Source organism: Halyomorpha halys, unplaced genomic scaffold, assembly GCF_000696795.3.
Source record: "Halyomorpha halys isolate HHAL.00 unplaced genomic scaffold, Hhal_1.1 Scaffold487.1, whole genome shotgun sequence".
In the NCBI taxonomy this organism is placed as follows: Eukaryota; Metazoa; Arthropoda; class Insecta; order Hemiptera; family Pentatomidae; genus Halyomorpha; species Halyomorpha halys.
The window spans coordinates 587528-613481 of NW_027111707.1; the positions used below are offsets into that span (position 1 = coordinate 587528).

Consider the following 25954-nt stretch of genomic DNA (forward strand, 5'->3'; position numbering starts at 1 on the left):
TGGATGGTGACTTCATTAAATTAATCCTCCTTAGCCTCCTATTCATAAAGTATAAACATTTGTGTTTACATGGATAAAAGTTGTATTGAACGGAATTAATTAGCAAACACTCTAGAATCAAAATAAAAAACAAACAAACGAAAAACGACAGGACTTTTTGAATGCCCTGGTAGTTTCTCAAAAAGAAGATAGTTTCAATATTTGAAACATTACTTTAGTCTTTATTATCATAATCTTATACAAATTGAGAAAAAAAATTAATAATTAAACGAGTCAATTTATATTAAATACATTGTTATATCTACCATCAATGATATAAAAGTGAAATATTTAAAACATAAAATAAAAACTTCTATAATTCAAAAAATATTTCTCATTGAATTTTCAAATTTACAACATTTTGAGGATGTAATTTACCTCCAATACGAAACCAGGTCTTGAATCCGATATGTTTCTATAAGCCATAAATCTGTAAATGGTTATTCTTAAAATAAAACAAGATAATAATAATGGAAATACATGATACAGCATTTTGCATACTTATAAATTATCTCTTAAAACTATAAATTATTTTAAAAAGAACTACTTTTTTCTTTTTCTTTTTTTTAATTTGATCTTCAATCTATGTGTTTCAGATCTGATTGATAAAGATTTTTAAATATTTTTTTCATTCAGTATTATTTCTTTGATCAAATTATGGCTTCTAAACGATCTGAATAATAAACATTAATTAATCAAACAATATTTGATGTTGATTCAAAATTAATATTCAGTATCACATCATGTCTTTGTGTTGGGGAAGAAAGACACAATCAAATAATCTGAGTTACAAATAAACTCTGTCAGTAGCTTGTAAAATTGTATAACTTCCCTGACTACTGTTCTTACTACAAAGAAGTTTTCCCTTAAAAATATTTTTAAAAAAACATTTTGAAAATATATCTGTAGAATATTGTACTTTTATGTTATTAATTTTTGGTATTTAGATCACTAGCCCCCTCATTCCACACTTTAAATATTAAAAATCCATACCTGAAGTTCAGTAAGACATAATGCAATTCCTTCAGATTACATTACTAATCTCTGAGTGGCAATTTCCTGACCTCTATACGTAGCCCAGATCTTATTAATCTGAACACAGATAAATCTTTTCTAGTAATCATCCCCACAACCTGAAATTCATTAAATTATAATAAAGTTATATGATGTCACAAAAAAAAAAAGGAGTCTAAGTTAACTTTCTGATAAAGAGAGAATATATTGGCTGATTTTTAAATATTTCAGTTAACTGGAAATATATCTACTTTTAAAAATAGCTGTAATAGTGGAATGAAATATGTACTGCAAGACTTACTTGATATTGATCATTGACCACCACAAGGTGCCTCAAACCAAGTGCAGAGAATGTGCGGTAGGCATGAGACAAACTACATTCCTAAATCATTAACAAATTAAAAAACAATTAATAACTGTACCAATATGTTGAACATCAAGAAATTAATAAATCAGTTAACTAGGTGAAAATAAAGTTTCAAATCAACCACCTAAATTACCAAAATAAGGTTCTAGCCAAAAAATATGTTTCAGATCATAAATGTATTCTTGTAAGATATAGTTGCAAAATAATCTATAATTTTTTAAAATATAGAGTATCATCAAATGTTATTGGAAAATAATAAGGAAAAAACAGACAATAAATCAGACAGTCACCAAATTTGCTAATTTCTTACTGGCCAGTCTTTGTTGTTGTTTTTTTGTCAATGACTGATACTTTGAAGTCAGAATTTGGAAATTTAAATTAACTGATTCATTATGTTTCATTTCAGACAGTAAAATGGTACTAGTAATGGTAACTTGTGGGGAGTCCAGTAAGTGGGGGTAGCCCAGTAAGTGAGCCTAGTGATCCTTTTCGTCATCCCCTGGCAGCTACCTTGAAGTTCCCGCCATGTACTAATCAAGGTGGGAGTGTCAAAATTCACTTTTTGGAAACACCGAAAAATAAATATTAACCTCTCTAGGTGGGAATCAAACCCACAATGTTTCAAAACACGAACATTCATGAATATCATTTCAGATGGCACGAGTTTACAAAACAAGCTCTGGGGAACTTTCAAACCCACTTATACATAATAATAAAAGTTAATCATCTCCACAGAAAAGGATCTGTTGGTAAGTTTATCCCTTTTGAGTGAGCAGTAGTCGACAGCTGTGATCCTAATTTAAGTGGTAATCATAACAGTTGTTTGGTTTTCAAATCAAATTACCCACTATTTGTCGCTGTTTCCATTCCCTCCCCTCTGGCTTACCTTAGTTTGACCTTTCGTCACAGGCTTCCTTATGGTCTCTCCTCAGTCCCCGGCTGAAAAACATCTGTCCCTTTAGCTGCTTCAAAGTTTTCCCTTTTTATTCCTTCCTTCCGCCTTCCAACCTTCATTTCTCATCCCAGCTATGCAGCTTAAGGTACCTCACTTTCAAGGTAAGATTTAAAAATACATAATATATTTCTAAATAGAATCTGGTCCAAGTGCGGTCAAATAAAAACTCAAATAGTAACATTGGCTCAATATAAGTAGTTTAATTGAGCCAATGTTTCACCCCACATTGCAGGGCTTCATCAAGGCAAAAATTATTCTTTATTCTTATCCCCTTTGTTACATACCTATCATCAAACTACTGCTAATGAATCAACTTACAATTTTAATGATTTATGTACAATTTTCTGAAGGTTCAGTCTTCTGTCCGCAGCCATTCCAGGGGCTGGTCTTCTTCTTTGATGAAAATTGAAGTGGCTTGGTCCAATAACTGTTTTTCACCCATATACAAATTCTTTGTCAAGTTTCTAGGTTTCCCTCAGCAATCTGGCCCGTAATGCATCAAAGGCAATACAGTCTATGAAGATGTGCTCGGCAGGCTCTGGAACACCACCACTATGGCATAGGGGGTCGATATCCATCCTGTGGCCATGAAGCTCAAAATAAAATCCCCATGCCCCGTGAGAAATTGAGAGAGCCAGTAGTCTGGGAGGACCCACTTTGCTTCCATCCGTGACCGAACGGTGAGGAAATATTTCTCTAAGGTAGCACCTTTTAGGCTTGTCATCCAACGACGGTTCCATTCTTTGGTGGTGTCCTCCCGGAGAATGGTTTTCTATTTACTTGGGCTCTTGTCAACCCACATCTGAAGATTTGTCGGCAGATCTGCAGAGCCCTCTTTCTTGAATTTAAACATCATCATTTCTTCCTGCAGAAGGTCGAGAGGTACCCCTCCCGCTAAAACTTGCATCGCCTCATGCAAGACACTCCGGTATGCCTAGGTAACTCTAAGCAAAGCCATATGTTGGATTGTCGCCAATTTTCTCTTCTGCCGTTGCGAGAGATTCCGGTTCCAGGCGGGGGAGGCATACCTCAGAATACCCACAACCACTCGATCTTCCAGTAATATATTTCTCTTTTAGTACAACCCCCTATCATGTACCAGCTTAAATTTGCACTCACTTCCCCTAAAATTATACAGTCCGCTCAATCCCAAATAACAGTATAAGAAGGAATTTTGAATTTTTGAAGTTCCCACCACTGGAGTCTGTTTTATTTACTACTACTCAAAAAATTTTTATAAATTTCTGTCTCTATATTGAGTCCACCAGGTTACATTTAAAAAATATTACAAACAAATTTGAAAGACACTTGCATCTGCTCACTATTCATTTTACTAACAGTTTTTATGAGGATCTGTTATGCCATACTATACCTGCCACATGAGATTTAAAAAAATTCTACTTCATTTAAAAAAACAAAAACAAAAAAAGGCATCTTAAAGTATCTGATGAATTTAGAAACATAAATTTCTTTATTAAACACAAATAAGTGACATTACGAAAGTTAAGGTGATCATCACTTACCAAGTGAACAAAATAGGGAGTAGGATTCATAAATGGTCTAAGATCTAGTACAGTATTGTCTTCTTCCAATTTCCATTTTAAAGCCTAAAATATGTGATGATAAAAGTATTATTATAGAGGTGAAGATAATTATTCTAAATAATTAGGCATATGAAATTTTCTATTTCAAATCTATTTATATTCTGCAGTCAAATTCTAAGTAAACTACCATGCTAAATAATTGTATCACCATGTATAATTTTTTCTTCCCATGTAGGCCAATCTTGATGGCCTGAATGGAATTCAGAGATTTGTTTGGACTACTTAAGATATAAAACATGCTAAAAGTTCTACAATTTTGGTGAAAACTAAAAGATGGGAAAAGGTTAAATACATAAGCTTAAATCATTTCCTTAATTTTTCTCAAAGGCTACTGGGCATCTTAGTAACAGGTCACTCCAAGATAATCCTCAGAATTCTACATTAATATTTTGAGCCATTGCAAGACAGGAACAAAAAATGTGTCTCTATTAATTTGAAAAATTTATGAGAAAAGGATTGTTGCTCTATGATGATAGGTCAGTATTGTGTACAAGGTAATAAATAAACAGAAAAGTTGGTAAAGCTTATTAGTGAGGAAGATCAACCTGTTAGACCTTTGGTTTACAGAAAAAAGTGATCTATTATTAGTGAGGAAGATTAACATGTTAGACCTCTGACTTACAGACCAAAGTGATCTATTATTAGTGAGGAAGATCAACCTGTTAGACCTCTGACTTACAGACCAAAGTGATCTATTATTTTGTTGGATATTTAGATGAAAACATCCCTTCCTATTAATTTTTTTTCTTTTAGTATTCTTTCTTAATAACATTTTGAGACAAATTAAAAATTAAAGACTTTATTTTTTGTTTTTTTTTTTAATCGAATAAAATTTAATTCAAGTTGAATAGTCATGATTAAAAATTCTGACTAAAACTTAAATAATTTTTTTCGTTAAAAAAATTTCAAACTCTGATTGAAACATATATCCTTGAATTTTGAGTGGAGTAAAATTTTTCATATGCTGGTCGATTACAAAGATTCAATATTGAAAATAATTAACTAAAAGGTGAGTCAAAATATTTTTTTCCCATTTTGGTCCTTTTTAAACTATAACACATATGAAAAGGTATAAAAAAGAGTATCCTTGAAGAAAACTAATGCTCTATAATTTTTTACATCATATGCTTTTATTTATGACCAATGGTTTACAAGATATAAAAAAAATCCCAAAACATGACATTCTTTCCTCTCCTTCCTCCTTTCTTTCTTTGGCTCTGCACAAAAACCATAGAAGTTTTATTATTTTTACCTCTGAAGAAGTCTGAACAAAGTCCTGAAGTAAATTCAACTCATCCTGCCATTTCCACTTTCTTTTTTGAGGTTTCAAATTTCTGTCACACAGGCTCATTACCAGGTCATGAGAGCATACTAAAAATAGCAGATGTGGGAATGGTCTAGTGGAAATTCCTTGGAAGATTCTCCCAGCTAAGTCCGATGGACTCATTGATCAACAATGAGAGCAACCCCCTCCCCCCCCTTCTGCCTTGTAGGAGGGTGTGGCGTAGGCTTGAACATCCTACTCACACATTTTTTAGTTCACAAAATACCATAAACAGCCATGGATCCTCCTAAGTTAAAATGCTCATTATCTGTAGGTAAACTAATTCCGCTTTCAGATGTCCTGGTGAGGACTGCTACAGGGGATTTATGGCACAAGTTGATAAATTCAAGCATAGGGACGTAGAACATAAGAAGTATGAGTTCTGCACTCATTGGACCGATGTATGTAGAGAGTGATTGGTGGCATCGAACTTTCAGGTTTACTAGACCTTTATTATTATTATTACTTGTAAGAATTCTTTGACTGGGATAATAGGACTCTTTCTCTTTCTCTTAGAGGCTTATTTTAACAGAATCACATCTATTGAGAGGTTGAAAATCATGACTTATTTAACAGAATTCCCCCAAAAAATAATTAGTAGAATGGTCCAAACTGTTCTAAGCCATGCATATAAAAACTTTATAAAAGAAGAACATTATTATAATATTTTTGAATACATGAGGTATTAGGTTTCTTTTAAATCAGTGTTTCCAAACTCATAGAAGATTGTGGCCAACTAAGCGAAAAATTGAACCATCTCCAACCCTTGGTACAAAGGAGGAGTCCCCCATGGAAACTATTTGATATTTTACAAGGGTGGTTTGAAAAGTTCTTGGAATCACTGCTAGATGTCAGTGCTGGAGCATTGTCGTTCCCGCGCAATAATCACACATCCTTTGTGAGTGAACACATGGCATGAGTGGTAGTGACGACTCTTTGTTGTTGTTTTATGCGTCGTGATTTGTGACAATGGAAAAAACTTAGATTCAAGCAGTGATTAAGTGCTTTGTGAAGAAAGGCATGAAAGCAAAGGAAATGCATGCTGAACACACTAGGGAACTCTGCTCCTTCATATTCAACTGTTGCCAAGTGGCCCAGCAAGTTTAAATTTGGTCGGGAGAACTTAGATGATGATCCTCATAGTGTACAACCAAAAAGTGCTACAACCCCAGAATTTATCACAAAAGTGCATAAAAAGGTCATAGAGGATCGTCGACTGAAATTGCATGAGATTGCTGAAGCTGTAGGGATGTTATCTGAATGGGTATATCACATTTTAACCGAAGAATTAGGAATAAAAAAATGATCCGTAAACACACCAGATTGGAAATGTCCGAACCAAATCGGGCCCGTTTTCAGCGCAACTAGCAAGATTTTTAGTGCCGGTTTGTGACTACAAATGAAACTTGGGTCCACTACTATACCCCAGAGACAAAACAGTGGAAACATGCTGAATCACCACCAACAAAGAAAGCAAAGGCAGTACGTTCGGCCAGAAAGGTCATGGCCTCAGTTTTCTGGGATGTAAAAGGCATTCTGCTGATAGATTATCTTCCTACGAGCCAAAAATTATGGTGCAATACTATGCAAACCTCTTAGACCAACTACAGGAAAAGATACACGAAAAAAGGCCTGGTTTGGCAAGGAAAAAAATCTTTCATCAGGACAATGCCCGCCCGCATACAACTGCTATTGCCATGGCAAAACTTCATGAACTGAGGTACAAATTGTTGCCACGTACACCTTATTCACCTGATTTGGTCCCATCAGACTTTCATCTCTTCCCCAAGCTCAAAATTTTCCTTGGTGGACAGAGATTTCCTACAACGGAAGAACTGACAGCCGAATTGGAGAGGTATTTTTCAGGCCTGGAGGAATCTCATTTTCGAGACGGGATCAAGGCATTGGAACATCGATGGACCAAATGCAGTCTATAGGGAGACTATGATGAAAAATAAAAACAGTTCCACCGAGGTAATACACTTGTTTCTAGCACATTCCAAGAACTTTTCAAACCACCCTCATAAGTTACTTAAAAGTGCATTCTGAATAATTACTGTTAAATTAGTCTGAACAGTTACACTCACAAGAAAACATATAACAATAGCAATTACTTACTTTAGTCTCTATATCACTTGAAAGTTCTTTGCGCATTAACTGCGCCTTTTTTTTAGACTCAACCATTTCATTATTAAATACATGACGATATTTTATCAAAATCTTAATTTTTTTTCGTAATATGAGACCTTTTAGTACTCCATTAGAATGAAGAGAATCCTAAAACAATATAAAATTATTTATGATTTAAACTTAATACTAATACTAATAGTAATTCTCACAGAAAAAAGACAAAATTTATGTACACACCATTTGTGATGTTCCATTTATGAATGTAAAATTCTAAATGCTTGTAAAATAACTAAGTAAAAAAGAAAATTTTCTTTTAGCAATGAAGTATTTCTTCTGTATAGAAAATTAGTGAAATCTATCAATATTTCATGGTTCTGCTCTGTCCAGGTATGATCTTCCCAATTTCCAAACTATCTAAAAGGCTTTCTTTTGCAAAAATTACAAAACCACTTCTTGCAAAAATGATGGTCCACATTATTAGAACAGCTAGATAAGTTGCATTATTAAGATGAAAATGTGAATGTCCAGGGTGTTTCTGCCTTGGAGCTGTCATTTTTTGCTTTTCAATTTTTTTCAATGAAAGCTGTATTTTTACAGCTATGCTTTTTAGAAATTTTTTTACCACGATTCTCAGTTGTTTGAAATACTGAATTACCCCTCAATTCAATCTGGAGGGTTTGGTAAGTGAAAGCACTAGCTGAAACATGCTCAAACAATGGTATCAAGCTCCTGACTTCATTGTTTCAGTGAGTAATTAAACAATTTTTTACAATAAAGTTAGTTATTGTAGGCGAGACTATATGTAACGAAGAAATGTAAAGAATATGATATGTAAAGAAAGTATGAAGGAAAGAATAACCAAACCAGATAAACTAATTTTTGCAACCAGTAATGAATACAAAAAGAAAAAGCTGTCCACAAAAGTGAAAATACAACACTGTCGTTAAAGCAGTAATACTATATGGGATGGAAACCACATGCCTTCCCAGTCTGAAAGAACTACTGAGAATAGAACAAAGAATCCTAAGAAGAATATACAACCCCAAAAAGACACAAGAAGGATACAGGCCAACAAAGATACAAAGGACTTAGAAACAGAAATAAGAATCAGGAGACTGAAATTCCACAGACATATAGTAAGAATGGCCCCGGAAATACTAAACAAGGAAATATTACAAAAAATCTGAGGATACAAAAACTCAGGAGGAGGGCAGATGAAAGAAGAAACAGAAATACTAGGAATAACGGACCAGGACTGTCTGGACAGAGAAAGATATAGGAAAAGACTGAAGGAAATCAAGGTTCTTGTGGAAAAGAGAAATTAAAAAAAGAGATCGCATGGACAGAAGAAAAAAACAAAGGCATGCAGAGATAATGAGGGAAAAATGGAAGGAAAGGAAAAACAAAAACAAGAGAGAAGCCAAAAGTAATGAATGATATTCACGTGGTCTTTAAGTCGGTTGGAAAAAAAAAGTTTTTGCATTATTTAAAGTTTTATATCCATTTTGTGTCTTTACTGCATTTTTCACATTTTTGGATTTTTACTGCAATTTTTTTTGTTTTGTTACTGCACAAAAATCCAGTCTCTACAGATCATTATTGATGAACTCAAAGACCTTTTTTTGTACAAGGACTATAAAACGTGTAAAGTGATATACCAAACTAAAAATTAAGACTTTTCTCTGATAAGGAGTGTAACGATAACAAGTGTATAAATATTTTAATAGTATATTTATTAAATAAATATTTTAGTATGAGTCATGGTATCGACAAATTCTGTCTAGTAAAAAAAAAAATAACACTTACTTTATCTTCTTCAGAATTAGACCCATTGCTTACAATGGGAAACCCATTGTGAGTATTATTATTCAAAGATTCTCTTATGGCACGATAGGTTGGCTTCATTGTTAATGTCACTAATGGTTTAGGAGCAGAAGAAATTAGGTCTTTTACTTTAATATGAGTTAGGAGAGGGGGTGCCTCTTTATCTAGTAATGGAATTCCAAGATAACTATCATTTCTTATTAACAATGGCTGAAAAAAAATTAATTGCATACATTATCATGTTTTAATTTTTTCCTTAGTGTGGTGTTTAAATTTATTTAATAATTTTTAGGTTATTTGATAATATTTACATACTAACTGCATCTTGCTACAAATTTGATTATTTCGTAAATAATTTATATAATAACAAAAAAATTACATGTTAATAGTTTAGCTTCATTATGAATTCATTCCAGAAATATTTAAATTATTGAAGAAAATATCATTATTTTATATAAGAAATATAATTTCTTATATAAACGAAAACAACTTAAAATTTAGAAGATAAAATATAAAGATAATTAGACATTAAATTATACAATTTTAATTTAAGTTCACTCCATGTTAAAATGGCTTCTTCGTAATGATTCTTCATAATTAGTTTCAATTTCACTTGAGATAGCTTTAAATATTTTTGTTTGAATGTTAATGCTTTTATTTGATCATGATCACTAATTAAACAATTCACTGTTTATTTCTATTGTATAAATTATCATATTTGACATTTAGTGATTTTTATAATTAGTAAAAATCATATGCACTTACATTTAAATTAAAATGATTTTCTCTTATTTGATTTCTTCTTCAGCTAATCCTATGCATCGTCCCCATTGAGCCTTCTCTACTCACTTACATTAGTAAGTTAATAAGAAATTCAAAATGGTAAATCAATCGAATAAGTTAAAAATTCATTTATGGTACCCTGCCTGACCCAGGAGCAGTTAGCAGACGTGACTTTTACTTTTATTCAAAATGGTGGCTATAAAATGGTACTCATAAAAGAACTCTAATAAATTTTAATTTAATTTTAACAGTGACAAGAAGATGATTCCAAACTTTTTCTTGGGACTGCACCTTATATGAAAAGTTAAAGAGGTTTAAAGAGAAGGTTTCATGTAAATACCATGAAATTCAATTAAGTCCTTTTAGCTCTACATTCTGAAGAAAAACATGTATTTTGATTATTGTGTAGCTGCTAGGGGTATCCAATTTGGTAAAAACAAAAACAGTTAAGTTCAAGAGATATTTGTAACACAGACATATAAACCAATGACTGATAGTATATTTTTTTTTACCTTCTTTATCCTGGATGTCTCTGGTAAGGGTAAGGATTTTTTTAAAATTCCTATTCCTAAGAAAATGATAATTTGTAAAACGTAAATTTTACAGCTGGTAAAATTTAAATCCAATTTATGCTGTAAATTCATGTGCATTCAGGAAAACATTTTCAATAATTCAAGAGGAGCTGAATAGGCCACAGTGACCGAGAGTGTTAAGGTGTTACCTTAACACTCTTGTGTAAGAAGCAATCTAGGTTGAAATTTATTTTTAAAAATAAATTAATTTAATCTAAATAATTTATTTAAAAATTAAATTAGGAGACCCATAGAATAAATCTTGGGCTCCCAGCTCTGGTTAGAATAAGTTGTTGTAATCTGTAGAATATCCTCCCCTTGCTCTATTTGGATCACACATTGACATTAAACCAAACAATAAACCAAAAAGAGGAACTATATGGCTATATATAAATAATCACCCTGATTCGCATGGACAGGTTTTATTTCCTGTTCAATAAATCTTTCTCCATTACCAGTACTCAATGTCATGGATGCAAATATTAAAATAAATGTTTTTGAGTAATAAATTATTTCTTGACCATGGATATTCCACTAACTAGATTTATAGAGTTTCCAACAAATCTTGCAACAAATACAATTATGAAAATAGGGATGCCCAATGTCACATTGTTGCACGATTCCAACATCATTACACAGATGGTGAAAGTAGTTCTGAAAGTTCCACAGATTTGTGCAGCTCCACATAACAGAGCAAATTTATTTGGTCTGGCCCAGGGTACCTACAAAATAAATTAATAATCTTATAGTAATTAATAATTAAATAATCATTTCTTATCATTATTTTAATGATATAATATTGGAATTATTAGTGAAATAACACACTTTCTCAGACAGTGCTAGGAATATTTGCCGTCTTATGGCTAAAATTTAACTTCATTAAGAATAAGGCTAATCAGACTTAGTTTATTAAATATTTAAAAAAATTCTTATAACTGTTCACAAGAGAGTGGTTTTTATCCTTCTTGAAGTTTATGATAAGAAAGTCCAATAAAAATCCTGATAGTTTTCTATAGACCAGGAAGAATTACTCACTTGCAATACTTTTATTTGTGAGAGGAAGGAAATTGTAGGCCCACCTCCATTTAGGAAAAAAAAAGACTGCCAGACAAAGGTGGGACAGAAGATTACGATGGACATGCTGGACAAGAAGCAGAAGACTAATGAACAGGTATAGGTATGTTGTATGCGCACAGATGTATGCTGTGTAATGGTCTACATAACTAGCATAAAATTTATGTTCCCATCAAATAAACATCTCCTCCCCTGATCCCCTAACTTTTGTAAACTTATGAAAAAACTACAAGAAATTTATGAGCAACAGTGGTGGTAGTTACAAAACCAGCATATCTGCTAATAATTTTTTATTATAATATTACACACATATGTCTGCTGTTTCTCTATTACATTTTAAAATTAATGAAACTCAAAATTCTACTACTTCCAATATTAAGGATTCACCAATATCATTTTTTTTTTAGTATTAAAATCACCTAGTACAAGGACTAATATAATAACAATAATAGTATAAAAACTAATCTATCATTGTTACTTTCAAGTAGCTACACATGGATTCATATAGTGAGGAGTATTGTGATAATGAAAAATTTCTAATCTGAATTTTCAATGAAAATACACATTTTGAGTCCCCTGAGTCCAAATAACAAAGTCTTACAAAACGGTCTATTTGTATGTGAATAGCCTAGCTCAAAAGTGAAAAGTTGTACGAAACTGAAATCACATGTTTAGGACAGAGGCATGCCTGAGTTGTACCAGCAAATTTTTCATTAAAATTTACCAATTGGGAAATACCAATTTTTTAGAACTTTATCAAAACTAGATCAACCAATTTTGAATTAACTCGGTAAATGAACATAAAATTAAGTCGTCTTTAATATCAGATATATCTTATTCTCATTGAAATATACAGTTATTAGATGATTCTTTTTTTAAACACTTCTCTTAAAGTATCTTATGTTTTGTAAATAGTTTGTTAAATGTGCAGAGTCTTTTTCTGCTTCAAAAGTCTAATAAATATTTTCATGTCACAATACTCATGAAATATTTGGTTTTAATTTCAATTAAATTTGCTTTACTTTTACAAAAGAAAAATTTAAAAATTTTGGAAAGAGAAATATTAAAAGTACTTTTAAAAAAACTGTTGAAATTAGAGATAGTCACTGAATGGCTTTTATGTAAAATTGGTATGGGAAAGTAATGCCACAGTGAATGGTATATAAATATATGTTGTGAAACTGATGAGGATTAATTTCGAATCAAAGAAGGGAGGTGGTAAGTGAAAGTTGCTTCATGATTGCACTGCAATAGATTTTTTGTTTATACAGACAAATATATAAATAAGTATCTCATCATCAAATCATTGTGCACCTCAACAAATACATACATAAAAGTCATTAAAATAATTCCAAAGGTAATATTTTAGATTACCTTATTAAAAATGATAAAATGTTGTTAGTAAACGAAGTTGCTTACCTCTACCTTTTTATGATAATTTTTTTTTAAATACGAGAACCTTATTAATTCAGTATACAAAGAATTAGTCATTATAATAATTTCAAAATTAAAGAAAAACATTATTACTGAGTTCGGAAAGAGTATATTCAAATTTTCTGCAATTATTCTTCCCCAAATGTTTCCAATCAGAATATGTGGTATAAAGATACCATTGCATAGTTGACATCCCACCAAGAGACAAGTGCCAAAATAGTAGTAAAGGCAAAAAATTGTTAAAGGTAATGTACCTATATGACCTGTAACAGAACATTTTAACTATTATTATTAAATTAATTATATTTAGTTTTATTATTTCTTATTTATTCCTATTTAATTTAAGTTAAGTTTCTTTTCTATACTTCAATGCTCTCAAGCTCACTTTTTGCCAGTGAGCCAAGGCACCAAAGGGACAAATTTCAGAATAAATAAAGATATCATTATTATTATGATAATTATTAATCATGTAGATATAAGGGCTGTTGAACACACTTAAAAATTCCACTAGATGTGTTTTTTCCGATGAGAAACATTTTGAGCACTGTCAAAAAGTTATTAAATGAAATCACAGACAGATATGGAAAGGTATTCAAAAGGTTTCAAATACCTTGTAAACATAATTCTTTAAAAGTGTTAGATGTTTATGGTCAAATTATAAATAATCTAAGGTTTTCAGCTTATTTTAAAGATAAAATATGACCAAAAACAATCCATAACCACCTATCTAGCAACTAGAGTTAGTTTATCATTTAGCTTGATAATAAGATACTGACGCAAAACAGGCAATAATAAAATACATTTAAACTAATCATCTTAAATCAATAATATAAAGGAAAAATGTGTTACTTTCATTTTCGGTAAATACACTTCGGAAGACACCTCCAGTATTTTGAAAAAAGAAGAGACCTGAGGCAGAATATTCATTTTCTTTTTGACATTTAAGCTAAAATAACAAAAATATCAATTTAAATTAAATTAAATAAAAGGATTTCATTATAAATAATGAAGAATGCAAATAATTAATATATGTATTTAAAAATATTCTTTCTGATCACTAGCAAAATACAAAGCAACTAGCTGGTAGTCTATTAAATTTATTCTTTTTAAATATCTCAACTCTACCTCCTAGTTAAATGTTCTTTAAGAAAATTTTTTCTTGAAGACCTTCTTTCATCTATTGTCCTCAATATACTGGCATGATTACTCATATGAAATTACCTCAACAATGGTATCTACTTTTATCCATTACACAAGTTTTGTTTCAAGAAATCTTCTTTTTGTTGGTTTCCTAAATTTATCTTAATTTCTTTTCCATTGACATTCCTCAAATATTTCTTCATTACTACTTTTCATTGCAATGTATGCTAATAGGTCATATTGCATCATTTTAAGACATAGTTTAGGATAGTAATAACAATTAAAAGACTCCATCCTTTGAAAACACTCAGGTATGAGAAACTTCGGTTCCATAAAAATATAAATTTTATTATAGAGGAAGCACTCAGCAAAACTCTTTTAAAACGATTAAAAAATCATTCCTTAATTTAGAAATAGGGGGTACTATTTTTTAGGTCTAGTTTGTACCATATCATCTGGTGGCTGGCAGGATTTTTTTTTTAATTGAATTTTTCTTTAAAATATGAGAAATAATTATTTCTATTTTTTATAGAAATAATTATTTCTCATATTTTTCTTTAAAATATGAGAAAGACTTTTTTCAATATAAATAGTTAAAATTTTAATGATTCAATTCATTGTTACTTCTAACTTAACATCTTCACTGGATAAGTATAGCAAACTCCCCGACATTTCCATGCAAACTGGATTGGGATCCAATTGCTCATCAGGAAGAATAAAGATGTAGCTGTAAAATTTTGTGAAATTGACATTTTTGGATAGGTGGACTCAAAAATTCATTTACTTGATGTTTATAAAATCATTTTTGAGCCTGTCAACATATTAAAGTCAATTTCACAAAATTTACAATCACGTCATTATTCTACCAGACTAGTGATATATCGACATGTTATCTCTTTAGCCATAGGATGAACACAATCTAAAATGAAATGGAATTTATAAAGGTTTGTGAGAGAGAGAGACAATGGCATAATTACCACCTTAGTGAAGTACAAGAAAAAAAAAGAAACAAAAAAGGTCAAACTAAACAAATTTTTTTTTTCATGAAGAATCGTGCAAAAATAGAATATGGAGATATTGAAAAACAATAGAATGGTTACATAATAATATATAATGAAACATTTGTAATTTCTTAAAAAAAGTTAATGATATACAAACAAAGCAAGATTTTTTTTTTTAATAAGAATACAATAATAATGAGTTCAACTGGAGTTTCTGTTAAAAGTTTTAAAGGGAAGGTCATTTGAAATTATTTCTTACAGTTAAAAGATTTTTCTAAACATTTTCTCAATATGGAACAATCTAAAAAATGTTGAAGGCCAATTTGAGATTATTTACTTTTAACCTATTTCATTGTATGCATATTTACCTTTATCTTTTAATGCAAATATATATATATATATATATATTTAATTTATATATTAAATAAGACAACATTTCTAAACTTATCACTCTTAAACTATGCACCTTTATTACTGATGGATTATACATAGATTCTGTCAAATTTTTACTACCATTTTCTTCGATACAGTAATCTTCTAAATATTTAACACAGCATGACTGAAAGAATCCATTTAAAATTATAATGCCAATTACCTCTATGAGTTTTTTAGCAGGTGTGTCAACAATACTGTAATAAATAAAATATTCTGTTATTATTTACTTCAAGGCTAATAATTTATTTAAATCAATGAAAACAAATGATGAAACAATATTTTACCGCTTTCTCAAAAAACTGATTTGATCATTTAGACAATTCCATACTGCACCAAAAAGGCCTCCAAGAATACCAAATAGGACATACAAAGGTATTTCATATAAAAGAAATGATTTATCTGCTTTACTCATTGTCTCCATGAATAAATTTTGCTGTGAGCCAAAGCATTCTAAAATTAATACAAAATTTCAAATTTATTTGTGAAGTATTATCTTGACAACCAATTAAGTGCTAAAAACAGTACATTCGACTAATTACAAGAGGTTTTTGGTGTACAATAGTTTGAAAACGAGGATGAAGGCAACCCCCAAATTGGAAGAGACGAATATTCCATTTAGATCAATAAAGGAAACCTCTGTTATACAAAATTTCAATATATAATTGTAGATATTATGTAATATATCTAAAATTTATATTATGTTTTGTATTTTTATAAATGTAAAACATTCGGTCAAAATTGACTAGGAAATATCATGAAAAAAAAATTGATTATAAATTTTAAGTTAATTATGTAAGTTCTTTACTTCAGGCCGATTTTGATAATAATTCAATATATCCTGTCATGAATAGATTTGATCTCAACTTGATATTAAGTATCCATTTAAGTATTAAGTATCAATAGAATATATAAACAAATCAATTGTTATTTGTCTAAATTTACATATAGTAAAGTCCAAATTGATATATTAAACCACTTTCTAAATCACTAGCACAGGGTTGCCATATGAAAGCTCTCCAGTTTTCCCCCTTATTGTCACAAAAATCCCTGCTTGGTATAAAAATTCCTATTTTCTTACAGTAGAGAAAAAAAAACACTTCTCAGGCTTAATATTTAAGGATTATTTTTTCATTTAAAGATACTACTTAATTTCTTTCTGAGGTATGGTGTTAGTTTATTTATTTTTAGCATTCCTGCTACAAGCTCAAAATTGTATAGTCACCAGTCGGGTGGTATACACTACGAGAACAAGAAATATGATTTTTAAATAAGATCCTCGACGATGAACAGTTTGCTGAAATAAAATCCTTATATTTCCATATAATTCCAAATAGTTAATTTTTATTAAGGTAAGTAATGAAAAATTAATTTAAACTTCTTTTTAAGAGGGAAACAATAATAATAATTTATTGACCTTATGTTCAAACCAAGGTTTGATTCCGACTAGTTTGTTTCATATGTCGATTGGTTACGCGATTACAAAGAAACGCGTTGTTCAATGTTCAAGATTTCGCACAAATATTTATTTAAGGTAGGTATGTTAATTTAAAAAAGGAAAGAAAAGATAACAAAAATGGTTTTAAAAACTGATGGTAGAAATTTCTACTTGTAAAGTTGTAGAAGTACGTTTCACTGTTTAAACTTAAACATTGAACTGAAAGTCGAGCAGAGATAATACAGAACAGTGGGAGGACAGCGAGACAAGGTTTGCTACAGCACATCCCCCCCCCCTTTGCCTAATTTTAAACACTTTTCACACCGAAGATGTACTCTGCATCAGGATTCTGTATCTTGATGACACAAGCCTTCACACTAACACAAACATTTCTGACATATGAACCGTCCTCAAAAGTCTCTAATTTTCCATTCCTTTCTTTTTATAATTTCACTAAATTAATTTTATAATTTTAAAATATGAATGAAATCAACTGAGAAAAATAGGTTTATTTATTTTTTTTTTTTTGTACCTTAAAATACTAACTAAGCCTAACTATAATAATCGTCAGAATAGCTTAACTTTATTCGTTAGTGATTTAGTTACACGATATTTCTATTGGAATATTTTAATAAATAATAGTAAATAAACAAATCAATTTATTACCATAACAACCTTTCAGAATAATGTTAACTATAAATTTTAATGTGAAGCAACATATTATAGCTGAAATAAATATTAAAAATGTCATTTCAGCAGTCCACAAAGACAAATTTTCTTCAAATGCTATCATTATACCAGCTGAAAAAATATCATTAAATTAATATGATTTTTTACATCAAAACTCTGCTTTCCTTTGATTGTAGCAAATCTGAGGAAACAATTAAGTTTTGGTTTTGGTTGACTGGTATTTTTGTCCCAAAGCCAGTAGGACTGTCACAAAGTATTGTGCATCCAAGATAGGTTTGCCTCTAGGAGAGGGAACTAGCGCACCTAGCTCCTCCCCTCCACACGGCAACAAACCCCTCCTACTGGGAACAAACCAAGAGGCAGTCCAAAACTTGGTAACGCCCAGTTCGGGATTAAATAGCTACTTGGAACACATTTATCTTCCCTATTCTCGGTCTCTTAAGTTAAGAATACGGGAGGTTATTCGTTTCTTTAGGTTATCCTTTACCTTTGACTGGGACTGTTGTTTATTGATTCTTGTTTTACTTTTAGGCAAATATATTGACAACTATGTTTTGACTTGTTATTTAAGAACGCTGTATCTTCCAAAAAGTAATTTTTGGGATTTAATAATCATTGTGTTCAGAAATAAACTGGCGATTTTTAAATTTAAATTTGTAGTGAAACAGATAGTGTAACAATTCTCTGAATTTTAATGTTTTAAAATGCAGTATTTGATCCTAGAATGGGATTAGCTTATGTTAAACGCAGTAATTTATGGCTTTTGATAACAGAGGAAACACTAATTGGGCCACTCTAAGCTCATATTTTCATGAATTTAAATGCGTTTTAAATTATGTTTTTAGTTGAGAGTGTATAGTTTTCCCTCTATCCAGTTTACTTGGAATGGTAAACTTATAATCTTGCGATATTAATGAAAAATCTGATATAAAGAATTTCTATTTCTAAAGTCGCAATGCTAGGTCGGGGAGAAGAAAGGAAAGGTTAAAAAAAGTAGTCATCAACTGTGTAGATCTGTTCCAAGAACCACTTGATTATCCAGAACTCTACGGAGCATGCGTAGTACAGCATTTTGAAGGGGAAACACGTACTAAGCATGCTCCGTACAGTCAGAAGTGGTTATTTAAGCAGACCTAGTGGAAAGTGGGCAGTTCCAGCCGGAATGGTCCCTCTCCATTCTTTGTAAGCCCCCGGCTAGAGCCACAAAATGTAAAACCGCCTTCAGCGGACTATGTTTGCTAATCTTATACTGCCGTAAGGCAAAAGAAGAAAAATTGTATCATGTATTATATATTATTTTGTAACATATAATCAGTATTATATTTATATTTTATTAATAAAGAGGATTAGAAAATAAAAATAAAAAAGTGGGCAGTTGGAGGGAGAACGTTTGACATTCCGCATCGTCCCCTCCCTTTACTCACAGGCAAACTCATCTTGTATAATATACGGTACAATTTATGCAATATGTCAAACATAAAATTAAAAATACAAATTTTTGTAAAATGTGCCACTATCAAAGCAAAGCAGCGAAATCTTTAATTCCTTTAATTTATTTTTACTTTCAAATTAAAAATGAGTTTTCTTAAACTATTCTTAACAGTTAATAATAGTTTAACAGAAATATAAAAAAAAAAAAAATTATAATTAAGTGAAATATCAGATAAATATTGGTTACATTGACTAAATTATATGAGATGGAGGGAGAATAGCCTGCAACCTCATTAATGACTCATGTCGAGGCTAGGAAATTAAAACTAAGATGTCCTAGAATGGTCACATTGGCCAAAAAGTTTTTAGTGAATCAATAAAGAATGTTGAGAATTCATAAAATATAAAGATATATATAACAGAAGAATGCTGATAATATATAAAGATATATAACAAATCAATAATTTATAAAGATAATGAAGTGTAGATAGTTGACCGTAGATTAATAATTGGAGAAGATGTTTCCGAATGGATCCACCTCCGGGTGCGGCCAGTAAAAAGAACATAGATAAACAAAAAATCATTTATTCATGCCGACGTTTCGGCCTGAGTTTCAGGTTTTCATCAGGCCTATAGAACAAAAAGAGATAAGAAGATACAACCTATCTAGATCTCGACAACAGCCTTATTCAGCACTTTACACCACAATTCTGCAACTCCATTCAATTTAATATTTTGGATAATTTCCAAATTTGTTAGTATACTATTTCTTTTCAATTTTATGTTTCTATAAATGATGGTTATCTCTTTTTGTTCTATAGTCCTGATGAAGGAGCGACACTCAGCTCGAAACGTCGGCATGAATAAATATTTTTTTGTTTATTTATGTTCTTTTTACTGACCGCACACCCGACCACCTTCTCCAATTTATAAAGATATATAGATAGGAGGAAAGTCCTAAATGAGGAATACTTTGAATCCTTACATCAATTTGCTTGAACAATAGCAAAGTTTTTATTTTATGTATAGCTTGTAACGTAGACTGGAGTTGGTTAGTTTTAGAAAAATCTGTAGTATGATCTCAGTAGATCTAAGAAAGTAATCGCAGTTTACGGTACTATCTTTAGAATACTTCCAATTCTAAATGAAATCAAACATTTTTTTTTTTTCAAAAGTTCTATTCGAGCAAAGCGATATGTAACACGCATATGAATGTTAATTGAGTCCATAGAGCTAACTTTATTACTTCAGTGTATATTGAACGACAGACGGCAATAACCTACAGGTAACATTACCTATAGGTGTCCCAAAAGCTGCAGTAAATCCAGCAGCGGTTCCAGCAGCTGCCATATCACGCCTTTCAGCGTCTAGTTGAAAATTTTCGAATGGAGAAAACTTGCAAAAACTCATAAAGGGTGTTATACTACCGATTATACACCCCATAGCAAGCAAAGGTCCTTCCTGCAAGAAACGATAATGAGCAAAATTTCCTTTATAGAACATATAAATTTTCCAAAAAAAAATTATACCACAGAAAAGAGGCGAAAATCTAATAAAGGGATATTCAAATTTAACATTAATTAATAAAAAAAAATTAAGATCCAAAGCATAAAACTCTAATTTAGGAGAAGTTAATTTTTTTTCTCTTTTTGATCTGTTACATCTTTCTACTTTGTTGTTAGCCACAGAATATCGGAGACATAAAAAAAGTGTTACTTGCAAGGAACGTTTAACACTCTTGGATTTCAGAGGAATTGTGAAAAGAATTAGTTGATGGCTGCAGGGCCAAGCAGTTGCCATTCTGCAGCTCAAAGGCTGGGTCTTCAAGAAATGCTTTTCACACTGCAGTAGATTTTTATTACTTTAATCAAAACTATGTACAGTTAATTACATACAAGTACAATTTTTAAGTAACAAAAAATGCCCAAGAAAACTATTTATGACGTTGATATTTGTTCTGTATTATTTAAAATTTTGAATATCCTGTATAGTAAATCCTCGTTAACCATAAAATTAAACAGATTTAAACCTTTCCAGTTGGTAGGCCACTCATCACTGTGAGAATAAGGCTAATTGTTTTAATAAGAACAACCTTGTACCTCATGAGGTTTTCTATTCTTACACCATTTAAATAGCCGAAGGCGAAATGGGCTCCACCGCCCACTGCCAAAGGCTAGAAAATAAAAAATATTTTATCATATATTATGTTAGTTACTTGTCATTTTTTAAAATAAATATCAGATTCAACATACCTCTCCATATGCCACAAGAACAGAGGCTACAAATGATGGAACGAACATTGAGATCGTCCAGAAATAACATAGTTTTAAGAAGTTAGAATCCAAATAAGAATTTGTCGCTAAAATCATTTAATTAGTTTTATAACAAATTTAATTACGTTTAAAGCTAACAATTTAGAATAATAAAAATCATATTAAAATAATTTTACTTTATTAAAAATAAGATTATATCAAATTTAATATTTCTTAGTGCTACTGTTTCAGTAATTGAGGCGTTCAGTGGTAAAACATGGTAACTGACAAAATGATAACTTGTCGGAAATCGATTAAGTTTTAAGGATAACATTTGGCACTTAGCTCCAACAAAAATCACAAAATTATATTATCCAATTATTTAGATTGTATTACAAAGAAAACTTTTACTAGATTCTATTCATTGTTTGTTTTTTTGTTGATATAAAAACATATATTATATAATAACAGAGGAGGTGTACTTGCAGATACCATGTATTTCACTCAAGTAAGAATTTTTGTTATCTTGTTTTGTGGCAGATACCATGTTTTATAATGTTTGAAGCACTCAGTCGCAAAAGTTGGTGTCTGACATTTAGTGTGATTTGAACTATAAATGAAATCAATAGAAGACCATCCAAAAACGGTTGATAAAATTCCACTCCCAGTTACCGATAGCTAAAGGAACAGTGACTTAGAACTTGGGAAATCCAACCTCATCTCTAAGACTGAAGCCCAGGCTGCAGCATGAGGATAGCAGATTTACTACTCCTAAGTACCTCTCATTACCTCTTGGGAAATAGTAAATAGAAACATTTAGATCAGATAGAACTTCCACTATTTTATGGTATATCTAATGTGTTCTTATTTCACGCTAATTCCTACAGGTCACATCCTTTATTATATACTTTTTATTCCTTTCGTAAGGACCTGCGGTTAGTTTCCTGGAGAGTGAATTTTCATTCCTGCTAGGATCTATGGCTAGTTCCCGTAGGACTTGTCATCCCCTACACTACCACTAGGTTCGTTCCCTACGGATTGAAGTTTCCATCCTTCGAGGCTAGTTCCCATAAGACTCACCCTGTTCATTCATCTCTTAGCCCGTTCTAACCTGTATGATACGCATTATCAAGGCCTTCTGTTATTGAGTAGCTCATCAATTGGATTCAAAACCATCTAATCTAACACGACCACCTCGACAAGCCAATTACCGGTTGCGCTGTTTCAGTTTAGATTACAATTGCGAACATTCCTATTAACCTCAATGTAAATCTGAGCTCCCAGTGCCTAGCCAACTCCCCTTTCACTGGCTTCACTTTCCATTTGAAGGAGAGCAGGGTATGCCAATCGCAACGAGAAAATATTTTACAGAATAACCATTTAATTATCGCGGGCCAGAAGGTATTGTGAACAATTGTTCTGCATTCAGACATATTTAATATCCCTCCGAACACTGTATCTCGATACCAGAAGCTAGAATTAAAAGAGACCACTAAACCACAAGACACACTATATTATTGCAGATTTTATTATACCACTAATTCTTTTAATCTTAATTAATAATAATTTTATTATCAAACTTAATGCTCTGATTACTTAACTTTAAATAGTTAAACGAATAGATCAAGGCGACATTAAATTTTAATAAACTTAATTGGGCGCTTTCAAGACTGCTTATAAAACTTAAACAGTCACTAAGTTAATGAGCCTTCTTTCATACATCTTTATAAAAAAAACAACTATATCGTTTAGATACATTATAAAAAAACGAAATATGGAGTATCATCAGATATTGAGAAACTTCTTGTGACCACACAACAATTTTATAATCTTTAACCAATTTGACCATTATTATAACTATCCAACTTCCTGCTGTATATCCTTACCCTCGTACAATAAAGAAAATCTTAAAAAAGTACTGTAGTTGACTCCAATTTCAATAATAGCACCAGTTATTCCAACCAACATGCCGAGAACAAAAAATACCAAGACTCTTTGAATAATTACGCCAACCATAAAACTTTTCCCTCTGGCTTCTTCTTCATCAATATACACCAAACTGTCTAAATTTTCATAGTCTAAAGACTACAATAGAAGAATTATTATTATTTTTCCTCTACTTTACTCACTTTATAAAAGATTATTGCATTATTTTACCTCGAATCGATTGGAAACATGAAACCTTGAATTCTCAGGTGCTGTGGTTACTTTAGGGAATTCAACTTTAGCTTCCATGGAAACTATTGAACTAACTTTCAATCAACTTTAGGTTAGGTTGTAGTTGCTTATTTATTAGTAAAATTGTAAAACTACTTAATCTATGCGATACAAAGAAAGTTAACACAAGTAAGGTTAAGTAAGGTAAATGAAAACATATGGTTACATCAAATGTAAGATATTTCATCACATTTTAGTTGACCTTCGGAGTAAAGGTTGAGAGCTGGATTGAAATTTAGCTGGAGACGGAGCTTATACAATGGCTAGTTCTTGTTGGTCCTTTGATGATTCTCTCCAATTCGGTGTGTCACTGGTGTTCGATTTAATGATGGAAGAGTCCAATCTAGATACTCCGACTTTGGTTGTATTAGAAGAATGATGGTGGGAGTTTTCAATGATTGTAACTTCTTCACAATTATCTTCTTCAACCAAATTCATATCTATATTTCTAGCTGGAGCAAGATGTCTAAGATTCACGGTACTCTCTGTGCCTTCTGGGAGTTGTACCTGAGCATAATTAGAATCAAGTCACTTCTTGCATAAGAGGATCATATTTGCTCTGCCGAATTTGATTCTTCATCAAAACTTTCCCCGGAGTTATCAATCAGAGAGGTAGAGAAATACCTAAACTGGATCTTCTCTTGTGGGACAAACGTTCATAAGAAGTTGTATTTATAGCCGTGTAAAACAGACAGTGTAACGCTTCCAGTGATACCTTCTACCATTGTGATGCTATTAGACTGTGCCTTTCTAATGGATTTCTTGTTTCAATAAAAGTGTTCTGTTTGTAATAGTAATAGTTCTGTAGCAAGAAACAATTCGTCGAATATCTTCAATTGTTTAGGATAGATTCTGGCTTTTTACCCAATGAGCCATCATCTAATACGAGAATAACAGAGAGCACTATGAAGACGAACTAACTTTTCGATGGTATATAATGAGCTCCAAGTCCTAGAAAATATAGAAGAGAAAGTGACGTAGAGAAGGTCAACACATTTTATTTTAATCCCTAACAAAGACTTCCCTTTTGAAATGTCCGAATTTCAACAAATATCAACAAATGAAACAAGATAGGTTAGGTAGTAGATATTAAAATGATTGCAAACAACATTAATAATAATAAAAAAAAAGTCAAACACAAAAAACGTTTTAGTAAAGTTGGCCTTGTTGAATCAGCCTCCCTGCAGTTCTAAGGTTGCTAAGGTGACGCCTTAACATGGGCGTGCCCGATGGAGGGCACGAGGGGGCAGCTGCCACACCTAAAAGCGAAAAAAATTATTAAATTGATAAAAAATATTTTTTTCAAGAAAATACTAATTATAATAACTAATAAAGCACTACGGCAATTATATATAACTTTTCTAAAATTTTGGTTTCATTCTTCTTTTCCGTGCTGAAATGTCACAATCTGATTGAATATGTATATATGTATATAGTTTACCGTAAAACTTAAATATATGAAGATGATCAGGGGTTGCGGTAAAAAAAAAAGGAACAAATAGTTTATAACTATTTATTGTCCGACTTTTCGTCCCACTTTGCAGGGCTAAAAAGATTTTTAAAAAACAACTAAACATTACAACAATAAGATACAATAAGGTAATTTGAGCTAGGATAAATATTATGTAAAAATAAAGTATTAAGAAATTACATATAAATAAAAGGAAGGAAGGCATAAAATAATATTAATACAAAATAAACCTGAATAAACAATGAAGAGAATAAAAAAATAAGTAACAATGGTAAGAATAAAAATTTTTAAAAAACGTAAAATATACAGTTAAAAAAGTACAGGAGACGTATATAAAACAAAAAAAAAAAGGAAGAAGAAAGTAGAGATTAAATAAACGTCTTGAAAGAAACAAAACAATAATAATGATATTAAATGACAATAAATGAGCAAAGAACAAATCAGGACCACCTACCTATTCAAAGCGAAAGGTTGGACAGAAGGTGACAATAAAGCGGAAGCGTGGAGGAGTGGAGGGGAAGTGGCCAGCCGTTTAACGGTTATATTTCTATTTCATGTATACGTCGCCTATACATGAAGTAGTCATAAAAATATGACGAAAAATGAAAAATAATAAGAGAAAGATACAGGAATATGATAATAATAATAACTATAATAATTTTCTAATTTAGGAATAACTAAGTAAAATTAGAATGGTACATATCGTTACTAATAATACGAGTATATACTGAAGATAATATAGTTGGGGTAGTTAATAAAATA

At 31.2% G+C, this 25954-nt stretch overlaps 1 protein-coding gene across 4 annotated transcripts in view; it reads right to left on the reverse strand.

The window, feature by feature from the left end:
• LOC106683474 (H(+)/Cl(-) exchange transporter 7) overlaps positions 1-24831 on the reverse strand; it is a 27163-nt gene extending 2332 nt beyond the window's left edge. The window contains exons 1-17 of one of the 4 annotated variants that reach the window (XR_001343556.3): positions 23662-24831; positions 23391-23589; positions 21505-21611; positions 21282-21425; positions 20548-20713; positions 17798-17932; positions 15981-16146; positions 15728-15890; positions 13970-14066; positions 13214-13383; positions 11152-11334; positions 9240-9467; positions 7422-7580; positions 3899-3982; positions 1355-1435; positions 1033-1172; positions 418-469 (exon numbers count right to left, since the gene is read on the reverse strand). Coding sequence is in view for 2 of the 4 variants with exons in the window: in XM_014424973.3 (XP_014280459.1) it covers positions 1077-1172; positions 1355-1435; positions 3899-3982; positions 7422-7580; positions 9240-9467; positions 11152-11334; positions 13214-13383; positions 13970-14066; positions 15728-15890; positions 15981-16146; positions 17798-17932; positions 20548-20713; positions 21282-21425; positions 21505-21611; positions 23391-23589; positions 23662-23739 (2256 nt within the window). In the remaining 2 variants the exon portion in view is untranslated. Of the gene's footprint in view, positions 1-344; positions 470-1032; positions 1173-1354; positions 1436-3898; positions 3983-7421; positions 7581-9239; positions 9468-11151; positions 11335-13213; positions 13384-13969; positions 14067-15727; positions 15891-15980; positions 16147-17797; positions 17933-20547; positions 20714-21281; positions 21426-21504; positions 21612-23390; positions 23590-23661 lie in introns of those variants that run through there. The other 3 variants (XM_014424972.2, XR_001343557.3, XM_014424973.3) reach the window with 3 other exon arrangements.
• Between the last annotated feature and the right edge of the window lie 1123 nt (positions 24832-25954).